Genomic DNA, 20,422 nt, shown 5'->3' on the forward strand with positions numbered 1-20,422 from the left:
CCGAGAAGCGTTGCCATTTCTCGGCAGCATTTCAGCGACGGCGCTTCTTGGTGGCAGTGTTTCGGCAGCAAGGTGCCTGGCGCCCGCCACAGTCTTCTGGGAATAGCAATATGCTATTCCCACAAGAAAGGTTGGGGATCACTGATCTAGACCATCCCTGACAGGTGACTGTCTGACCTGCTCTTAAAAGTCTCCAATGATGGAGATTCCACTACCTCCCTAGGCAATTTATTCCAGTGCTTAACCACGCTGGGACCTTATTAGCATGTGTATAGGTTCTCGCATTATGGTTGTTACCAAGTCCTTGATCTAGAACTTTATAAGCAGCTATATTTATTCTTTCATCTTAAGAATAAATCTAGCTGCTTATAAAGAACTGTGTGGTAACTTGTAACTGCTAGCAGTCATGCTGTTCATAACCTCTGAAGAGAAAGCAAAGGGCAAGTGCTGGCCTGTTTTGGCAGTCTGGCTTACTGGGGATATCACACTGTAGGCAGGGAACTGAGCAGCCTGGAAAAAATCCTGGTGAGGAGGGAGATGCGGATCTCTGCCCAAGAAAGGTGATGGTTGAGGAGCCAGGAGCCTCGAGGGGGTGCCCTTGAAGGACCATAGAGAGGACATACAGGTGCAGTTGCCCAAAATGGTGACAGGGGATGGGCAGGGAAGTCCATCTGTAACCTCGGATGAGTTATTTAACTTCTCCTGCCTCAGTTTCCCCATCTGAGAGATGGGGAAAATAACACCTAACTCTCAGGTGTTGTATGAGTTAGTGTTAAGAACATAAGAACAGCCACACTGGGTCAAACCAATGGTCCATCTAGCCCAGTATTCTGTCTTCTGACACTGGCCAATGCCAGGTGCTTTGGAGGGAATGAACAGAACAGGGCAATTTTGAGTGATCCATCCCATCCTCCAGTCCCAGCTTCTGATAGTTGAAAGACACCCAGCGCCTGGTGTTATGTCCCAGACCATCCTGGATAATAGCCACTGATAAGAACAGTCATACTGTTTGTAAAGTGCTTGCATAAAAAGCACCAAGTATCACCACTTCACTCTTTATACTCCTCGGCACTCCTCACCCTATGAGCATCAAATCTCCTGGCATGTTTGTAATTCACATGAGGAATTTCCATTGGTGTCAACAGGAGCTAAGTGCTCTTGCATTTACTGCCAGTTTAGAAACAGTGCTAGGTGAGGTTCATGTACCACTAACTGGCATGCTGGCAGCTTTCTTAGTTCTGGCGATTGGGAGGCAGCGTGAGAAATTGGGCTATATCTACTAAAGACACTGTAAAGAGGTGATGGTTGCACACAGAAGCTATCATAGTCGGATGCAAGCACAAGCTTTGGGAATAGAACCCAGGACCCTATGGTCCGAAATAGAGGCCTCTTCCCCATGAGCTAAAAAGGGCTTTGGTAATATTAAGACCTATCGCCTCCATAGATTAGCCATCATAGAGCAATATGAACACACATACACACACACACCCCAATGCTCTGTTCAATCTTGATTCCACATCTTTCCTGTAACCACGACAGAGTGTGAAAAAAAATACTAAAAGAGTAATAAAGAAACAATGGGAAATTTGCTTACTGTACTGTGATGGTGTGACTGTTCGTTACATCCAGCTGGTTTGTTTGTGCAGTTCATTTCCTCTCCTGGGGACTTTACATCAATGCCTGCAGACAGTTCCTCCTAATCTACTCTCTCCACGTTTGCAGCACGGCTCTGCCCTCCTGTGCTTTGGCTATAGGTCATCTTTACCTTTGACTGGGGCTGGATTTACATCAAAGAAACACCCAACAGAAGTTGGGGGGGGGGGGGAATTAAGCAGCCGCCCTGCCCTGGCTGTGTGCAGCGAAGAGTTTGAGTATGTGTTTGGTTTGTAGTGTAGTTAGTGAAAAAGGCCTCTGGAAACCCAAAGCAGTGGTGAGCTCTGCTGCCATGGCATGCCGCTGAGGTAATTTGAGAAACGCTGTAATAGCCAGCCCATGACTATATGCTTCAAGAAAGCTGTGTGTCCTTCTCTTGACTAGCCCAATACAACCAGGCCAAGGCTTTTCAAGAGACCATTGATTTTGAGTGCCCAACTTGAGACACTTAAAGGAGGCCTGATTTCAGAGGACAGGTGCTCGGCCCCTCCTGGAAACCAGGCCCCTTTAAGGTCCCTCACGCTGGGCATCCAAAATCACTTACCACTTTTGCAAATCCTGACCACAAAGACTAGGGACAGGATAGGGCCCTCATCTTGATGGATGTGCTAAGTGCTGTGAATAGAGTTTTCATCAGATACCTTAGATAGGCATACAAAGGGGTGAATCTACCACAAACAGAGGGCTTTAATTATCAAAGAGGGCTCTATGCATGTGATCAAAGGAAGGAAATCCACCCTGCCCGATGCAGTGTTCTCCCTCCCCACATCACTCAGCTACACATGCAATTTGAAGGGGAGCGCTCTGCAGCTCTCCACTGGCAAATTGTGCCAAGGCAGCATTCTCCTATGTGGGATCTAGAAACCTGCTGGTAACCTGAGAGAGTGGGACGGAGTTTGCCCAGAGAGGAAGAACTGGCCCAAACAGACATGCTAGAGCAAGGATATTTTCTGAGGGCCTGATCCAAAGCCCAGTGGAGTCGCTAGGAGTCATTCCACTGAAACCAGTGGGCTTTGGATCAGGCCCTAAAGGCTTTTGAGATCCAGGGTGATGTGTGTGTGCTGCAATTCTAACTCCTTAATTTGTGTGACTGGCACTTCTAGCAGACAGCCAGAATTACCACCAACTCTGGCAGTGTTTCAGGTCATATTTTCACACGCATGACAGACTCTCGGACAATCTCTCAGACCTATTAGGCACAAACAGGCTTTTCATCACTGCCAGTCATGCATGCCTTCTCTCTCCATCTCATTTTTTTCCCATCCAAAACACTGTGGCTGTTGCAAGGAGGTTTCAGCTTTTCATTCCCCATTTGCTATCATCATCATCATCGTCAATTTTGCAGTAGGCCTAAAGAGCCTGTCGTGCCAGGTGCCATGCAAACATTTGGAAGGTAGTCCCAGCCAGGAAGAGCTCACAATCTAAAAGGCAAAACCAGAAGAAGGGCCAGGAAAGAGAGACAACATATGAGCAAGTGTCTGAGTTGGTGATTGGTATACGTCTTGTTAGCAGACTGGAGCCCCGTGCCCCTCAGAGGGCAAAGGGCTGAACTAATGGAAGTTAAGGGGGCTGCACATCAGGATTTACCTCGTTACCGGATCCTACCACTTAGTTCTTACCCTCGTGAAGTCACCGTGTGCTGAGGGAAGAACTGTGGTGCAACACGAGGGGGATGCAAAGTGGTGGGACAGGGACTTTGTGCTGAGTACCCAGCACCAGATGTCTGACTTTGTCTCCACTCAGAGAGCCTCAGAAATGTACCACTCGTCTTGAGAGAGAGAACGAGAGAGAGAGAGAGCACATGCAAGCGGGGGAGATTGGTACAAGGGGTTTGGGGTTCTGAGAACCCCTCACCTGTCTAATAATGACCTATATTTTTGCCTGGCAGCACAATTATTGTTTTTTTTTTTTAAATTGTGTCCAGCTAATCAAACATCTAGGCCATTTATCAGTCAGGCCAGTGGAGAATCTGACTGAGCTAAGGAGGAGGTACGTATATTCTAGCCTGTGCTTATAGCATCTTGGTCTGTGAGGGACACGGTTTGTCCACCAGAGAAAAGGAAAAGAAGGGGGCATGTCTCAAAGTTCAAGAGTACTTAGATCTGGGTCCATTTCTCACTTTAACTGGGCCTGCACCCGATAAGCTTAGGGCTAGAGCCTCGTACCTAGGTCAACAGATGCTACACTGATTTATACCAGCTGAGGAGGGGCCCCAGATACCTTAGCATCTATTTCTGTCCTGTAATTCCAGCTGAAGTAGGACACGGGATGGACCTTTCCTTTCTCTACTTTGTAAGGCCACATTTTCCACAGGTTTCAGAGTAACAGCCGTGTTAGTCTGCATTCGCAAAAAGAAAAGGAGTACTTGTGGCACCTTAGAGACTAACTAATTTATTTGAGCATAAGCTTTCGTGAGCTACAGCTCACTTCATCGGATGCATACTGTGGAAAGTTTAGAAGATCTTATTATATACACACAAAGCATGAAAAAATACCTCCTCCCACCCCACTCTCCTGCTGGTAATAGCTTATCTAAAGTGATCACTCTCTTTACAATGTGTATGATAATCAAGGTGGGCCATTTCCAACACAAATCCATGGTGTCCCCTGAATAGATATGTGGGCACAGTTGGCAACGGGCTTTGTTGCAAGGATAGGTTTCTGGGTTAGTGGTTCTGTTGTGTGGTATGTGGTTGCTGGTGAGTATTTGCTTCAGGTTGAGGGGCTGTCTGTAGGCAAGGACTGGCCTGTCTCCCAAGATTTGTGAGAGTGTTGGGTCATCCTTCAGGATAAGTCCTTAATAATGCATTGGAGGGGTTTTAGTTGGGGGCTGAAGGTGACGGCTAGTGGCGTTCTGTTATTTTCTTTGTTAGGCCTGTCCTGTCCTGTAGTAGGTGACTTCTGGGAACTCTTCTGGCTCTATTAATCTGTTTCTTCACTTCCACAGGTGGGTATTGTAGTTGTAAGAATGCTTGATAGAGATCTTGTAGGTGTCTGTCTCTGTCTGAGGGGTTGGAGCAAATGCGGTTGTATTGCAGAGCTTGGCTGTAGACGATGGATCATGTGGTGTGGTCAGGGTGAAAGCTGGAGGCATGTAGGTAGGAATAGCGGTCAGTAGGTTTCCGGTATAGGGTGGTGTTTATGTGACCATCGTTTATTAGCACTGTAGTGTCCAGGAAGTGGATCTCTTGTGTGGACTGGACCAGGCTGAGGTTGATGGTGGGATGGAAATTGTTGAAATCATGGTGGAATTCCTCAAGGGCTTCTTTTCCATGGGTCCAGATGATGAAGATGTCATCAGTGTAGCGCAAGTAGAGTAGGGGCATTAGGGGACGAGAGCTGAGGAAGCGTTGTTCTAAATCAGCCATAAAAATGTTGGCATACTGTGGTACCATGCGGGTACCCATAGCAGTTGTGTTGGAAATGGCCCACCTTGATTATCATACACATTGTAAGGAGAGTGATCACTTTAGATAAGCTATTACCAGCAGGAGAGTGGGGTGGGAGGAGGTATTTTTTCATGCTTTGTGTGTATATAATAAGATCTTCTAAACTTTCCACAGTATGCATCCGATGAAGTGAGCTGTAGCTCACGAAAGCTTATGCTCAAATAAATTGGTTAGGCTCTAAGGTGCCACAAGTACTCCTTTTCATTTTCCACAGGGGCTAAGCCTTTCTGAAAGCTAGGCCACTTATTTTGGTGCTGAAATATGGATTTGGGGGCCTAACTTCGGCTTTGGGCTTCAACTGGAGCAGTTTAACATGTGTTAAAGGCAAACTGCCTTGTCTCCATATACATATTAGCTATCACCTTCCAAAGGCTAGGGGAGACAAGCCAGTGTGAGTCCTGGAGCCGACCACTGAAATAGGGGATAGGGCACTTTCTAAACTTGGGTGTGAGGGTGCGGAGAAACATTTCCCCTTAATGACAGCTGTATTTTGGTTTTATTCACTGTCTGTCATCCTGACATGCTCTCCAGATCATAATTAAGTCATTAAAATTCAGCACCTAGGAATGCAGAGAAGTATTATACCTACTTTTCAGGTGAATAAATTGAGGCACAGAGAGGTGAGTGGCTTGTCAAAGGCCAAACACTGAACTGACGGCAGAACCCAGGAATCCCAACTCCATCCCCTACTCTAACCATTAGATTAAACTCCCTTCCAGAGTCAGGAATAGAACAGAGTGACTGTTTTGTTACAAATGCCTCAAATCGATCCAAAACTAATCCCCTGAGCTAGCCATTAAACCACTCTCCCACTTCTGAAAACAAGCAGCGAGGTAAAACTTCTTACCTGTTATGGGTACTAGCCTAATTTAAAGTGTTGTTCCTAGGAGTAGGCCTTCCAAGATGTCGCAGACAGGGAGGATGGTTCAGTGGTTAGGGCCCAAGCCTGAAACTTGGGTTCAAGTCCATGCTCTACCATCGACTTCTTCTGTGACCCTGGGCAACTCATTTAGCCTCTCTGTGCCTCCATTTCCCCATCTGAAATTGAGACAATAGCACTTCTCTACCTCACAGATGTGTTGTGAGGATTGAAGATTGTGAGGTGCTCAGATACTGCAGGGACAGGGGCAGGATAAGAACCAAAGGTAAGGTGTGACAATGGTAAAGAATCACAGAAGGAGATACTTTCTTCTAACACTGAACAAGGATCTCCATTAGATCAAGGAAAACTATCATCCCTAGAACTACTCTGTCCCGCTCTTTCACTGCAGACCTTCTTCTCTATGGCCGTCTCCAGCCTCCCTTCCACCCAGCCTCCTGCTACCTCTGGAGCTGTGTACATATCCTCTCAAGGTAGAGAACAAGCATTTAGAGAGACAGATTCTTTTTCAAGAGAAATCCCTGAGGAGCAGAAAGGAGGCAAGTAGGACAGTGACACTCATTGATCCTCAAGAGAAAGGGCCCAAGGCTCAATTATTCTGTTCCTGTGCTCAGGGCAAGGAGGGAGAGGTGGGGCACAAAGGTTTTAGGCCATATTCTGGGGTTGGACAGGGCCCTGCCAAGCCTCAAGTGTAAATCAGCGCAGCCTCATGGCTGCTCTAACTTGTACTCTGCTTCCAACGTGCTCCTGCAGGCCCTGGAAAGCAGAGACAGACGTAGTGCCTAGGAATCAGGGACATCAGTGCATCTACACCACGTGCTGGGAGCAAAGGCAGTACAGAGACAGTGATACTCTCAGTAGACTGCTGCTGCCCATTTTAAGGCCCTTTTATGCTGCTAGAGTGGCATAAAAGGCCTTGGCGCAGCCAAGGTGTCAGCCAAATGTCTCACTGTTGTGAGGAGGTGTTGTAGGGACCTTCACACATACAGCATCACGTCAGCTCAACATCTAGAAACAGACAACTGTGAGCAGGGAACAAAATAAGCATTCTTGGCTTTTGCACATTTAAAACAGATCTCAATATTGCTGTAGCACTAGGCATGGGTGTAACAGTACAGATGCAATACAGAACAATGTGGGTGTCTGCTTTGCATATCTAGAGCACTTTCCATCTAAGGATCAGATGAGACCATTTCTCCATCACATCCAGCATCCTGTCTCCAAAAGTGACCAATATCTGCTGCTTCAAAGGAAAGTGATCTTTCCTTCACGCAACATAATAATGAACGTAGTCAATCATATGATGCTGTACAAGGTATGAAAGAAGAGATCCTTCCTGACCTCAGCAGCTGGTCATTTAATGTTCAGAAGCCTCAGATTTCATTGGTCTGATATTAGCATCCAAATTAGAGGTGAGAATGTTAACCAGCCTTTTTAACAATCCAATGAAACAACAGGCCTGGTGTGGGGGCTCCCTCCTCAGTCCTACTCTGTGCTTTCTCCTGTGAAAGGGGGCAGGGAATAACTGGACAGCTGAGCTTAATTTTTCCTCAAAGGAGCCATTAAGCAATTTCCCAGCCTGGAGTAGTAACTGTTCCTGGGTATCATTAATCAGTATCGCTCATGGAAATCTAATTGTACATCATCATAAGGCTAGAGTGTGCTGCTCCGCATCCTGCTCAGCAGAAGCCCTCACGCAGACCTGAAGGCAAAGCTTGGCCCCTTGCGTTTACCCCCTTCATTCACTCCCACAGCATCATGGTCTTGCATAATGTGTTCATCCCAAGACGCACCCATGAGGCTGGTGAACAGGACGCTGGAAGGCAGGATCGTAACAACTGGAAGAATTCTGGACTCCCCCCCACGCCTTCCTCCTCTCCGCCCTGCTGTGTTGTTACCATAGATGATGGACCCAGACCCAATTGAGAGGCTAACGGCACCGCCATGACCTGCGCTCTCCTGGCTGTTACCTTGGAAGCTGCCATCACGGCTGCTGTTGCTGCGACATTCAGTCCCCGCTTCCCAAAGTGCACCAGGGCATCGTAGCTCCGATCCTTCGCTTGGACGAGGCAGTCATCAATTTCCTGTCATGCAAGACCAAAAAAAAAAAGCACAAGAGGGAAGAGTTCAGACCTCCTGCCGTCTCTCTCAAGGGTCAGGCCATCATTCATAGACGCGGCCATCTCCCTCCCTCCTTCCCAGCAACTGGAGTACAGCCAGTACTTGAAAAGGAAAAGAGGATGGCAGGAGAGCAGTAGCTTCCACTGAAACCTCTGGGAGTTGCTTTTATTCTGTGAGTGGAGAATTGGGCCTACAAGTCTGAGTGGTGTGACAGGGTCGGGCCAGATGGCTACAGGAGAGTGATTTTTTTTTTCTTAAAATAAAAAATCCAGGAGGTGACCGGGCTTCTGCCCACCCACTACTAAAGGAGAGTGATAGAAGGCAGATATATTAGCCCCAGGTTAAGCAGGTCCCTTTCCCCTGGGTCAGGTAACGGGGGCAGTTCCAGAACAATCAGGAACTTGTTGGAACCAATTAAGGCAGATAGGCTAATTAGGATACCTGGAGCCAATTAAGAAGCTGCTAGAATCAATTAAGGCAGGCTAATCAGGGCACCTGGTTTAAAAAGGACCTCACTTCAGTCAGTGAGGGGCACACAAGGAGCTGAGAGGGAGAGGGTGTGCTGCTGGAGGACTGAGGAGTACAAATGCTATCTGGCATCAGGAGGAAGGTTCTGTGGTAAGGATACAGAAGGTATTGGGAGGAGGCCATGGGGAAGTAACCCAGGGAGTTGTAGATGTCACACAGGTGTTACATGAAACACTATGGACAGCTGTGATCCACAGGGCCCTGGGCTGGAACCTGGAGTAGAGGGTGGGCTAGGGTTCTCCCCATCCCCCCAACTCCCTATTGGATACAGGAGGAGTTGACCTGCACTCTGGGTCCCACCAGAGGGGAAGGTCCTGGCCTGTCCCCCGACCCACTAGGCGGACCAGCAGAGACTGAGGGAATTGTTCTCCTTCCTTTTCCCCACGCTGGCCAGTGATGAGGTTAGCTGAGTGAACAGCAGGTTTGAGTCACTAGCAAAAGTGGCCAAACTGAGGGCAGCCATGAATCCCTGAGGCAAGCAAATCCGCCAATAAGTGCAGGACCCACCAAAGCAGAGGAGGAACTTTGTCACAGTACTTGAAAACTGTTATGTCCCCTCTCAGTCTTATCGCTTCCAGACTAAACAAACCCAATTTTTTCAATCTTCCCTCATAAGTCATGTTTTCTAGACCTTTAATCATTTTTGTTGCTCTTCTCTGGACTTTCTCCAATTTGTCCACATCTTTCCTGAAATGTGGGGCCCAGAACTGGACACAATACTCCAGTTGAGGCCTGATCAGCGTGGAGCAGAGCGGAAGAATTACTTCATGTGTCTTGCTTACCACACTCCTGCTAATACATCCCAGAATGATGTTCGCTTTTTTTTTTTTTTTTTTTTTTTTGCAAAAGTGTTACACTGTTGACTCATATTTAGCTTGTGGTCCACTTGTGGTCCAGATCCTTTTCCGCAGTTCTCCCTGTGCATCTACTTTAGTGTAGATGTGTAGTGTAGAGTTAGTTTATGTCGACCTATCTCTGTAGTGTAGATCAGGCCTGAGTTAGAGATTGAATTTATGGTTTATTACAACTATCTGTAACCCACTAATCCCCTCTTTTTGTCCTATGACTGCAGAGGTGTTAATGGACCACTCTACCTTGAGAAGTCCCTTAGAATATGTGCTACATACTTATGCTAACCAATCTGTTCCACCTTCCATTTAGCTGTGATGCTCAGAGTGCCTTTCCTAGACCTGAAGAAGAGTGCTGTGTGGCTCAAAAGCTTGTCTCTCTCATCAACAGAAGTTGGTCCAATAAACGATATTACCTCACCCACCTTGTCACCCCAGCTACATTCAGTCAGCATTTCCAACACTGTGAAGTTTGTCATGCAAGGAAGGACTATTTTCAGGGTGGTATTTTCAGGGAAAACAAAATACATGTATCCCACCCTCTTAGGTTCTCTGATGCCCAGACGTAGTTAAGTTATTCTGAATGAGCTCAGCAGCTGCTGATACAAAAAAAAAAACCAAAGAGAAGATCAAAGAACAAAAATAAATAAAAGAAAAAGCAGTGACTCATCTTCTTGAGATGAAAGCCGTTGATACAGCTGACATACGGTAAACACACTAATTCCACCGCTGTGAGCCATCCACTCAGTTAGGGCATGAACACCTGTAATTACCTTTTCTTTTGAAGACAGTGTTGGGTGTACAAATTTTCTATACAGGAGGCTGGAGCCTTTTGTGTATGGAGACAGCAACCAAGCTACAAAAGCTATTTTCAGTTCATAATAGAATGGAAACCTATGGGAAAACAAAGATGACATAAATTCATGGTAACTGCTTCTCTGATGATAATAGAAGCCCAAGGCAGTTAGCAATTGGCAGATTCAGAGCCTAGGCTGGTTTCTGTCTACCTGAGTGTCCTAAGGATCTACCACCCTCTTTCCACATTCACTCACACCCAAACTCTGGCTGAGCGCTATGCAAAGTTTTCTGGCAGCCAGGTATCAGCAACGTTATTTAATAGGAACCCCGAGAACTAATTAAGTGACAAGGGGTGCGGTATGCACAAAGGGGCCATAGAGGCTTTCTTTGCACTGTTCCCAGCCCTTACAGGCCTGGGGTGCAGAGAGAACACTACCTATCACACCCACCAGCAGCCAGCAAACCAGCCTCTGGATTTATTTATACACCTTTCGTCTCTCTGCCTTTCTGCAGTTAGATGGCACTTATCATGGACTCGAACCACCATTCCTTTCACATTATGCAGGCGCTGTCCCATTATCTGTGCTTCTATAGTGTGCAGCGTAATGGAGCCCAATCCTCCCTGGGGATTTCTGGCACTACTGTAATATACACAGAATAACAATTACTAATAATCAGAGACATTCCTGTTATAACCACATGTCCTTCCATTTTGTTTTGCTAGCAGCACCGTGACTTAACACAGAGAATTTTAAAAATCTAACCTGTCCTCTGCGTTTTCTGCAGATGGTTTACGTGTCTCATTTCCCTCAGTTAAGAGAATGTCTACACTGCAGTCATGGGAGACCCAAGCTAGCTTTAATCTTCTCGGCGTGAAGTCACAGCAGCACAGTCTGTACAAGCCCGCTCAGAACCGCACACAGTGACTTGTGTGGCTAACCTGCACCGTAGCGTGCGCTGCTGCATCGTCATCTCTGGAACCCAAGTGAGCTCGACGACAGCTAACTCAGGCCCATATATGAGCTGCAGTCACACCCCCTGGATCAGGACCCAATGAGTTAAGGACACACTGAAGTACCAATATAATGCCTCCTTTTGGGCCGGATTCTGTGTGGTGGTGAGCTCCCTGAAACTCCCATTGAAAAGAGTGCTCCCTGCAGGTGATCAGCACCTTGTAGGTCTGGGCCCTTGGTAAGGTACATGGGTAAGGATTAAGAACTTGACACAAAGCCCATTCACTTCTCCAGTTTCCATTGGCTTCAATGGGCATTGGATCAGGCCGTATAAGAGTGGTCAAAATGTGCCTGATGTTAGGTACCTACCTAAGAGGCCTAGTCCAAACCCAACAGGAGTTTTCCCCCTCACTTCAGTGCCAGTGGCCCGATTTGCAGAAGTGCTGAGCACCCAAAGCCTCTATTGACCTTAACACTCCACTTTAACAATGACCTGTGTTCCTCCCCTCCGAACCCCCCACATGAGAACAGACTGGGAGGAAGCTGCAGGGTGCACAGGCTCGGCCCTTTGGCAAACAAAGAATGTCATTTTCCTTTGTGCTCCTATACACCCAAGTATCTATCCCAAAGGAAAAGGACAGAGCAGGAACAAGTAATACCTCCTGCTATTGAAACCCACTGTGGAGTGTGTGTTGCAGGCCCTTCTGTACCCAACCTGAATATCAGTCTGCTACAGCCCTTGCCAGAAAGCCCTGGATCTCTAGCTCAAGCTTTAGTAGCTCATGCTTTTAGCTCTGGAGGCTCCCGGTTCAATTCCCAGTGTATCGGCCAAGATGGCAGCTCTCTCAACTGGGACTGCAATAGATTCATAGATACTAAGGTCAGAAGGGACCATTATGATCATCTAGTCTGACCTCCTGCACAACGCAGGCCACAGAATTTCACCCACCCACTCCTGCGAAAAACCTCTCACCTATGTCTGAGCTATTGAAGTCCTCAAATCGTGGTTTAAAGACTTCAAGGAGCAGAGAATCCTCCAGCAAGTGACCTGTGCCCCATGCTACAGAGGAAGGCGAGAAACCTCCAGGGCTTCTTCCAATCTGCCTTGGAGGAAAATTCCTTCCCGACCCCAAATATGGCGATCAGCTAAACCCTGAGCATATGGGCAAGATTCACCAGCCAGATACTACAGAAAATTCTTTCCTGGGTAACTCAGATCCTACCCCATCTAACATCCCATCACAGGCTAATAGACTCCTAACCACTGTGGAGCAGGCACAGAGAGGAACACGTAACACACTTGCTTACCCTAAAAAGAAAAGGAGGACTTGTGGCACCTTAGAGACTAACCAATTTATTTGAGCATGAGCTTTCGTGAGCTACAGCTCACTTCATCGGATGCATACCGTGGAAACTGCAGTAGACATTATATACACACAGAGACCATGAAACAATACCCCCTCCCACCCCACTGTCCTGCTGGTAATAGCTTATCTAAAGTGATCATCAAGTTGGGCCACTTCCAGCACAAATCCAGGTTTTCTCACCCTCCGCCCCCCCCACACAAACTCACTCTCCTGCTGGTAGTAGCCCATCCAAAGTGACCACTCTCTTCACAATGTGTATGATAATCAAGGTGGGTCATTTCCAGCACAAATCCAGGTTCTCTCACTCCCTCACCCCCCTCCAAAAACCACACACACAAACTCACTCTCCTGCTGGTAATAGCTTATCAAAAGTGACCACTCTCCCTACAATGTGCATGATAATCAAGGTGGGTCATTTCCAGCACAGATCCAGGCTTTCTCACCCCCCCCCACCCCCGATAATGTCACGGCTAACCTGGTGGCTGAACTTTGTGACTTTGTCCTTACCCATAACTATTTTACATTTGGGGACAATGTATACCTTCAGATCAGCGGGACTGCTATGGGTACCCGCATGGCCCCACAGTATGCAAACATTTTTATGGCTGATTTAGAACAACGCTTCCTCAGCTCTCGTCCCCTAATGCCCCTACTCTACTTGCGCTATATTGATGACATCTTCATCATCTGGACCCATGGAAAAGAAGCCCTTGAGGAATTCCACCATGATTTCAACAATTTCCATCCCACCATTAACCTCAGCCTGGTCCAGTCCACACAAGAGATCCACTTCCTGGACACTACAGTGCTAATAAACAATGGTCACCTAAACACCACCCTATACCGGAAACCTACTGACCGCTATTCCTACCTACATGCCTCCAGCTTTCACCCTGACCACACCACACAATCCATTGTCTACAGCCAAGCTCTGCGATACAACCGCATTTGCTCCAACCCCTCAGACAGAGACAAACACCTACAAGATCTCTATCAAGCTTTCTTACAACTACAATACCCACCTGCGGAAGTGAAGAAACAGATTAATAGAGCCAGAAGAGTTCCCAGAAGTCACCTACTACAGGACAGGGCCAACAAAGAAAATAACAGAACGCCACTAGCCGTCACCTTCAGCCCCCAACTAAAACCCCTCCAACGCATTATTAAGGATCTACAACCTATCCTGAAGGATGACCCAACACTCTCACAAATCTTGGGAGACAGGCCAGTCCTTGCCTACAGACAGCCCCGCAACCTGAAGCAAATACTCACCAACAACCACATACCACACAACAGAACCATTAGCCCAGGAACCTATCCTTGCAACAAAGCCCGTTGCCAACTGTGCCCACATATCTATTCAGGGAACACCATCACAGGGCCTAATAACATCAGCCACACTATCAGAGGCTCGTTCACCTGCACATCCACCAATGTGATATATGCCATCATGTGCCAGCAATGCCCCTCTGCCATGTACATTGGTCAAACTGGACAGTCTCTACGTAAAAGAATAAGTGGACACAAATCAGATGTCAAGAATTATAACATTCATAAACCAGTCGGAGAACACTTCAATCTCTCTGGTCACGCAATCACCGACATGAAGGTCACTATCTTACAACAAAAAAAACTTCAAATCCAGACTCCAGTGAGAAACTGCTGAATTGGAATTCATTTGCAAATTGGATACTATTAATTTAGGCTTAAATAGAGACTGGGAGTGGCTAAGTCATTATGCAAGGTAGCCTATTTCCCCTTGCTTTTTCCTACCCCCTTCCCCAGACGTTCTGGTTAAACTTGGATTTAAACTTGGAGAGTGGTCAGTTTGGATGAGCTATTGCCAGCAGGAGAGTGAGTTTATGTGTGTGTGTGTTCCCCCGGGGGGGAGGGGGTGAGAAAGCCTGGATCTGTGCTGGAAATGACCCACCTTGATTACCATGCACATTGTAGGGAGAGTGGTCCCTTTGGATGAGCTATTACCAGCAGGAGAGTGAGTTTGTGTATGTATGGGGGTGGGGGGGTGAGAAAACCTGGATTTGTGCTGGAAATGGCCAACTAAATGATCACTTCAGATAAGCTATTACCAGTAGGAGAGTGAGTTTGTTTGTGTATGGGGGTGAGGGGGGGTGAGAAAACCTGGATTTGTGCTGGAATTGGCCCACCTTGATTATCATGCACATTGTAGGGAGAGTGGTCACTTTTGATAAGCTATTACCAGCAGGAGAGTGAGTTTGTGTGTGTGGTTTTTGGAGGGGGGTGAGGGAGTGAGAGAACCTGGATTTGTGCTGGAAATGACCCACCTTGATTATCATACACATTGTGAAGAGAGTGGTCACTTTGGATGGGCTATTACCAGCAGGAGAGTGAGTTTGTGTGGGGGGGGGGCGGAGGGTGAGAAAACCTGGATTTGTGCTGGAAATGGCCCAACTTGATGATCACTTTAGATAAGCTATTACCAGCAGGACAGTGGGGTGGGAGGGGGTATTGTTTCATGGTCTCTGTGTGTATATAATGTTTACTGCAGTTTCCACGGTATGCATCCGATGAAGTGAGCTGTAGCTCACGAAAGCTCATGCTCAAATAAATTGGTTAGTCTCTAAGGTGCCACAAGTACTCCTTTTCTTTTTGCAAAGACAGACTAACACGGCTGTTACTCTGAAACTTGCTTACCCTAGGGATTAGAAAGTTTTAGAAGGGAAAAAGTTAAAGTGGTTTGTCTTATTCCTGTTTGTATCTTCCTCCTCCTTCTTCCTTCCTCCATCTCTTCCTTCCCCCTATCCCTTTCTCTCCCCTTTTTCCCTTTTCCCCTCACTCATGTTCACCTCTCCTCTCTCACATACCCATTCCACTCTTTCCATGTGCCTGTCTCCATTCCAACACCTGCACCAGTGTCCACAGCAGAAGAGGGCTGCTGGCTCAGCCATCCTCTGTTGACAGTGACAGACCTTCGTCAAACTCTCTCCAGTTCCAACTGCTTTCTCACAGGCACCCGAGCAGTTCCCCTGACGTTAGTATTTCCCAACCCCTAAACCTGGCAGCGCTAAGAGAGGAAGTGCTGGTCCTCCAAGCAAAACACGCCATGCACCTGACATTCAACCCCTTGCACAGGAAATGACACAGTCTTACAATCCTCTCTCTGGAGCTCTGTTCCCTTACAAACCCTTCTGTTTTCCTCCCTATCTCATTACAAATGCCCCACCTCGGTCTGACGCTCACCAGCAAAGAAAGAGATCTGTGAAAGTCTCGGCTGTCGTGAAGAGTGCAAATATGATCCAGTACATCATCCATTTGACCTGTGAAGAGAAATCAGATATTTTGTAACCGTGTTGTTCTAGGAAGGCACAAATGTACAGTGATGGTATTTTACTCTTTTAGGGGAGAGCACCTTTCACCTGAGGATCCCAAAGCTCAGCCCATCCACAGCTGCCTGGTGATATGCTTATTGACAAGAAAGCCTCAGAACCCTGTTGTGCAGGCATGGAGAACTTAAGGGCTTTGCCAGGTGTCACGCAGCAAGTAGTCACATAGGTGTAGTCCACAACACAAATCAGAGTCATGCACAAACCCACGTGAAGAAGGAATTTGTCCTTTATGATCAATCCGACCAAAAGACCAAGTAGTCAGACTCGCTGCTCGTATTCCACGAGGAGTTTCTGCTGTAGAATTGCTGTCCGACTGAGATAGTGATTTAGACAGTTTGATAACACTAGAACATACAGATGATGCCATATAACTTCCCTCTTCATCTGCAAATGCAAGTGCAACCCTGCTATCACTTTACCTGGTGCGGTAATCCCATCTGGTCATGGCCTATAATCAGGGTTAGGTTAGGTCAATACATGGATGGGAGATCGCCAAGTGACCTCTAAGTACTGCAGGAAGGAAAGGGTGCTTTTGATTCCCTCTGAGTAAGTTCCAGCACACCCAAATTTGCTGACAGAAGGAGCTGTGCTATTGGAGGTGTCTTCTCTCAGATGACCTATGTAACCCACACCCACTCAGTGTGGTGCTTTGTGCCTCTTTAGTGGTCGGGGCCACAGAAAGAGGTTGGTGAGCCTGCTGCAGCCAAGGCTAACAGAGGTGGGTCTTTTAGCTTAGGCAATAGAGGCTTTTAGCTCCAGAGGTCAAGGCTGTAGCAGGCTCATCAACCTCTGTACACGGCCCAGCCATGACGAGAGGGGGACAGAGTGCCATACTGACTGGGTGGGGGTTACACGTACATAGCCGAGGTCCTAACCATCTGTGGTCATTAGAGATCCCATGGTACGTGACATAAGAGTAGGGATGTCTTTGCAGTTAGACAAAATATACTTACCTTACCTAAATGGCCTGTGACAGGGTTAAAAAAAGCCAGGAAAGTGTTAAAGGTTACCTGTCTGTTACATGACCCTGCAAGGATTTAAGGGAAGGGCACTTCTTCTTTCTGCTGGCTGAGAGAGGCAAGGGCCTCAGCCTGTGCTGGTCAGGGAATTGCTTTGCTTTGAGTTATTCATGCATTTTGGGTGTTTGAATGGAAAATTGCATCTTGAAGCAGGGACCTGAAACGGATTCAGGGGTAACAACCATTTTTTCCTGGGCTGACAAGCCTACCAGCTAACATACCGCCAACAGCACAGATGGACACAATATTCTTAATTTCCCATCTTAAAGCATACTGTAGGGCTGTTGCCTTACATCCCAGAGGCAGCTGCATTTCAGTGGTGAAAATGCGTTCTCCACCCCCCAGTGATGAATTTGATAAAGATGAATTTTTAAAAAAAGTTTTCATTGAAAAACTGCCAGGCTGAAAACTTCTTGGTTATTTGTTTGTTTAGTTTGTTTTGTTTTTTTGGCAACCAAAAATCAAAATGTTTGACCAGTTGGGCGAACATTCTTTGTTTCACTGAAAATTTTTGCCTGACTGGCTGAAATTTTTCAGTTGACAAAAACAAATCAAATGTTTTTCCAATAACACGTCGTTGAATCGTGACATTTCCCATGGATATTTCCATTTTGCTAAAAAAGCCATTTTTTGTTGAAAAATATATTGTGAACAAAATTTTTTGACCAACTCCCCTGAGTAAGTCTCAGCAACCTCACAGGGGTGCTATTAAGCTTCATTAAACAATATCAGTGAAGTACTTTAAGAGTCAGAGGTCTTGTCTACACTAAAAAGGTGTACTATGGTAACTCAACCAGAATAATTAAGAAGTACCACTCCTGGCAGGCCTTTTCCACACTTGGTTTGCTAGTGTAGATATGTCAGGAGGGCTACATTGGCTAACCCCACCCAATACCCTAGTGGAAATGTAGATTATGCTACCAATAATTTTTTTGCCAATATAGTTTACACCAGTTCCCCAAACAGAATAAGCTATACTGGCAAAAGTTCCTTTTTGTCCATGTAACAGCATCTACACTAGGATTTTTGCTGGCACAGCTACATCAGTTTGGGAAGCGGGGTGGCGATTTCCTCACACTCCTAACTAACATAGCAATGCTGGCAAAACTATTAAGTATAGATCAAGCCCAAGTGTGGATAAAGTATATCAGAGTAAAGGTGCTTTATACTGGTATAACTATTCCCACATGGGAAAGGGAATAAGCTATACTGGTATAAGGTACCTTTACTGATATAACTGCATCCATTCAAGGTAGGGTTGCCAACTTTCTAATTGCAGAAAACCGAACATTCTTGCCCCACCTCCTACCCGCCCCACCCCAAGGCCCCACCCTTGCCCTGCCTCTTCTCTGAGGCCCGCCCCCGCTCACTCCACCCCCTCTCCCTCCATCGCTCACTCTCCCCCACCCTCGCTCATTTTCACCAGGCTGAGGCAGGGGGTTGGGATGTGGGAGGGGGTGAGGGCTCCAGCTGGGGTGCAGGATCTGGGGTGTGGCTGGGGATGAGGGGTTTGGGGTGCAGGAGGAGGCTCCAGGTTGGGGCCAAGGGTTGCAGAGTGTGGGAGGGAGGTCTGGGTTGGGGCAGGAGTTCGGAGTGTGGGAGGAGGCTCCGGCCTGAGGCAGGAGGTTGGGGTGTGGGAGGGGATATGGGCTCTGGGGTGGGGGTGCAGGCTCTGGGGTGAGGCTGGGGATGATGGGTTTGGGGTGCTCATGGCGAAGGCCAAAGGATTTGGTGTGTGGGAGGGGGCTCCGGGCTGGGGCAGGCGACTGGGGTGAGGGAGAGGGTGTGGGCTCTGGCTGGGGGTGCAGGTTCTGGGGTGGGGCTGTGGGTGCAGGTTCTGGGGTGGTGCCGGGGATGAGGGATTTGGGGTGCAGGAGGGGGCTCCAGGTTGGGGCCGAGCGGTTCAGAGTGTGGGAGGGGGCTCTGGGCGGGGCCAGAGGTGTGGAAGGGGGTGCGGGATCCGGGAGGGAGTTTGCATGACGGAGGAGGTTCCAAGCTGGGGCAGGAGGTTGGAGCACGGGAGGAAGCTCGGTGTGCGGGCTCTGGGCGGCACTGACCTTGGGTGGCTCCCAGGAAGCAGCAACATGGCCCTCTGACTCCTAGGCAGAGGAGCAGCCACCTGCAAGCACCGCTCCCGCAGCTCCCATTGGCCACCATTCCCGGCCAATGGGAGCTGCAGAGCTGGTGCTCGGGGTGGGGGAAGCACATGTGGCCCCCGTGGCCGCCCCTCCACCTAGGAGCCAGAGGGACATGCCGGCCACTTCCCAGGAGCTATGCAGAGCTGGGCAGGGAGCCTACCTTAGCCCCACTGCGTTGCCAACCGGACTTTTAATGGCCTGGTCAACGGTGCTGACCGGAGCTAGTGTTGACTGAAGCTAGTGCCAGGGTCCCTTTTTGAGCAGGTGAACCGGTTGAAAACCGGACACCTGGCAACCCTAACCCAAGGGCTTGTATTGGTATAACTATATTGATTAAAGAAAAAGCACACCCCTAACTGACATAGTTATAACAAAACAACTTCCAAGCGCAGACCAGGCCTTTAGATGAAATGTGTTCTCGAAATGGAGACTATCATTGCTAGCCACTGCTAGGTGATGTGATTTGAACTGCCAGCACATCAAAGGGGATTTATATAGCTGAAGTGGTGCAGCAGAGTCAGCTCTGCAAGTACCTGGCACGTCAGGCAGCCCTCATCTGGTTTACTTACAATGCTCACGACAAGTTAATGCTTTCGGATATAAAGAACTAATCTCACCAAGGGAAACGCTCGACTGGAAGAATCTCAAGAGCCTCTCCAAGTCACAGCTTGACATTGTGCTAAGGACACGTTAAGATAATCGTCAAAGCTGTCACCAAGACATGGAAATGGCCTTATCATCATTGAGATGCTCAGATATTTGAAGAGTAAATACCTGAAGGCTCTGCAGTATTCAGTACACTTTAGATAGAAAACAAGATTATGACAGACAGTACAGCCCCTTTGGGACACAGAAGGGGCCTTTGTGGGTCATGCTTCTCCCACATCCCACTTCCCCTAACAAAAGTTGGCAGTGTCTGCCTGAACCATGGGACACTAGGACCCAGAGGCGTTCTCCTAGGAAAAAGGCAAGACAGCTCCACCCATAAGTATATAAAGAGGCCTATGGAGGCTGGCTGCTGCTTTGGAGAGAAAGGGTCTCTGCTTCCTGAAAGATATTCACAATCATATGTACTTTTGGTTTGCTAATTCCATTGCAAACCCTGTTTTGAGAGGGCAGCCAAAGGGCCAACGGGCTTCTGAAGAGGCTTTATTTTGTTCTGCTCTCCTACAACAAATAAGCAAAGCAAAACTGTATCTCAGGTATGGGCATCAAGCACCTTTTGAGATCAGCCATACAAGCACAATGATGCCACCACATGGAGGCATAAGCAATTTGTCAAAGGTCACAAGCAGAGCTAGGA

General features: G+C 47.6%; 1 protein-coding gene across 2 annotated transcripts in view; it reads right to left on the bottom strand.

Moving 5' to 3' along the window:
* The window catches only part of REEP1 (receptor accessory protein 1), a 118,535-nt gene that overhangs the window by 43,087 nt on the left and 55,026 nt on the right, over window positions 1-20,422 (bottom strand). Inside the window, exons 3-5 of one of the 2 annotated variants that reach the window (XM_084627309.1) lie at window positions 15,817-15,893; window positions 10,253-10,373; window positions 7,932-8,066 (exon numbers count right to left, since the gene is read on the bottom strand). In XM_084627309.1, the coding sequence (XP_084483435.1) occupies window positions 7,932-8,066; window positions 10,253-10,373; window positions 15,817-15,893 (333 nt within the window). The remainder of the gene's footprint in view (window positions 1-7,931; window positions 8,067-10,252; window positions 10,374-15,816; window positions 15,894-20,422) is intronic. The other variant, XM_084627310.1, reaches the window with a different exon arrangement.

Source organism: Lepidochelys olivacea (genome assembly GCF_965140295.1).
Source record: "Lepidochelys olivacea isolate rLepOli2 genome assembly, chromosome: 4".
In the NCBI taxonomy this organism is placed as follows: domain Eukaryota; kingdom Metazoa; phylum Chordata; order Testudines; family Cheloniidae; genus Lepidochelys; species Lepidochelys olivacea.